The following is a 1595-nucleotide window of genomic DNA, read 5'->3' as shown; positions in this document are numbered from 1 at the left end:
CCACTGCAAAGCCGTGATTTTGTGAAGTCATGAAGCAGCGCCCGGTGCCATGGTGTACGCATGGCAGATTGTGTCCGCGATTACCATATTTCATTTTATATGTCTTGCAGCCGATAGCTGTTGCGAGCAACTGATGACCCAAGCAAATGCCAAATATGGGTTTCTTTCCATTTTTCAGCACCTTTTGTATCTGCGTAACAGTATCCTTACATATGACCGGGTCACCAGGACCATTACTAATAAATAGCCCATCGAACTCCTCCTCTTTCAGCGCATAATTCCATGGCACCAAGTCTACACGCGCACCGCGTGCCACAAAACATTTAATCTGATTCAGTTTTAAACCACAATCGATCGCACAAATCCGTGGCGTCCCAGAGGCATTAAAGACGCGCGGCTCCTTAACCGAACACTCAGCAACCAGATTGCGCAAGTTCGGATCGGCGAAGGTTGGCATTTGTACATTCGCTGCTGGCATCTCATAGACAATGCGCCCCAGTATGGACCCATTTTCGCGTATCTTTTTCGTAAGTGCGCGTGTATCAATGCCGCTTATGCCCGGCACCCCATAACCTTCCATCCAACGCGAAAGCGTCTGGCGCGTCCGCCAATGTGAGGGTGCTTCACACACTTCACCCACCACCAAAGCAGCCACTGTAATACCCTCGAACCATTCGAAGTTCACCGGCAAGCCATGTTCGTCGAGTTCCTTCTCATCTGGCACGCCGTAATTGCCGATCAACGGATAAGTTAGTACAAGTATTTGTGCGCGATATGAGCGATCAGTCATCGATTCGGGATAACCGACCATGCCGGTTTGGAAGACAACTTCACCATCGATGGGTGTTTTAGCGCCAAAAGCGCGACCCGCCAGTATAGTGTTGTCTTGTAAGACCAAATAACAATTTGGTGATTCCATTGCGCGGTAAATTACTGTAGAGCTGTAAAAGAAGAGTACACTCGTATGTAGTGCTTATTAGCATTTGAAGCAAAAGAATATGGGAACAATTTAGAAACGTTAAAATCGCTACAGTTGATTTCGACCGCTGCTTTCAAATCCATTTTCCCGATAAAATTGATTGGGAACTTAATATCGTTTTAGACGATGATGAGATCCCAAGCCAAAATTGACATTGGAACCGGTTCTGAGGTTTTATCTTAGAAACTGTCTTGGAGAGATATTTTAGGCTGAGACACATCGACCCAGTTCCATTTAAACCTGCCTTCGTTCTGAAAAATATCAGCTGTTATCAAGACCCTGTTTTCGCAAAGGAGTCTAAAGATATGAGTTCAGGAATTCTGAAGATTCCATCACTAGGTAAGGGAAAGCGATTATAAGCATACACCTTCCTCTGCAATTCCTATATTTACGAATTCAGTATATAGTCGACAGCAGATGGACTAGTCTGCACGTGTGCAATGCATCGGGCCAACATTCGGCTGCTGCCCGGAATAACAGCGGGCAGACTGGACTATTGAACACATGGCCGCCAGCTTCGAAGCCCGATCTCTGCAGAAGAGCTTTAGAGATGCGGAACAGATAGAATCCACTGAGAACTTCCTTTGCGAGCACCCCGTACTCCAAAAAAAATACC

General features: G+C 46.3%; 1 protein-coding gene across 1 annotated transcript; it reads right to left on the bottom strand.

Moving 5' to 3' along the window:
* Positions 1-7: 7 nt before the first annotated feature.
* LOC108354439 (CAD protein-like) lies at positions 8-960 on the bottom strand (the record flags this gene model as incomplete). The annotated part of the gene is made up of 1 exon (XM_017605626.1): positions 8-960. A coding segment is annotated over exon 1 (912 nt), but the record flags the coding sequence as incomplete, so codon positions are not given.
* Positions 961-1595: the final 635 nt, after the last annotated feature.

This window comes from Rhagoletis zephyria, unplaced genomic scaffold (genome assembly GCF_001687245.7).
Source record: "Rhagoletis zephyria isolate East Lansing unplaced genomic scaffold, Rhagoletis_zephyria_1.1 Rzeph_scaffold_35975, whole genome shotgun sequence".
NCBI lineage: Eukaryota > Metazoa > Arthropoda > Insecta > Diptera > Tephritidae > Rhagoletis > Rhagoletis zephyria.
Note: the sequence above shows the minus strand (reverse complement) of the source record. Positions and strands in the feature narration are given on the sequence as shown.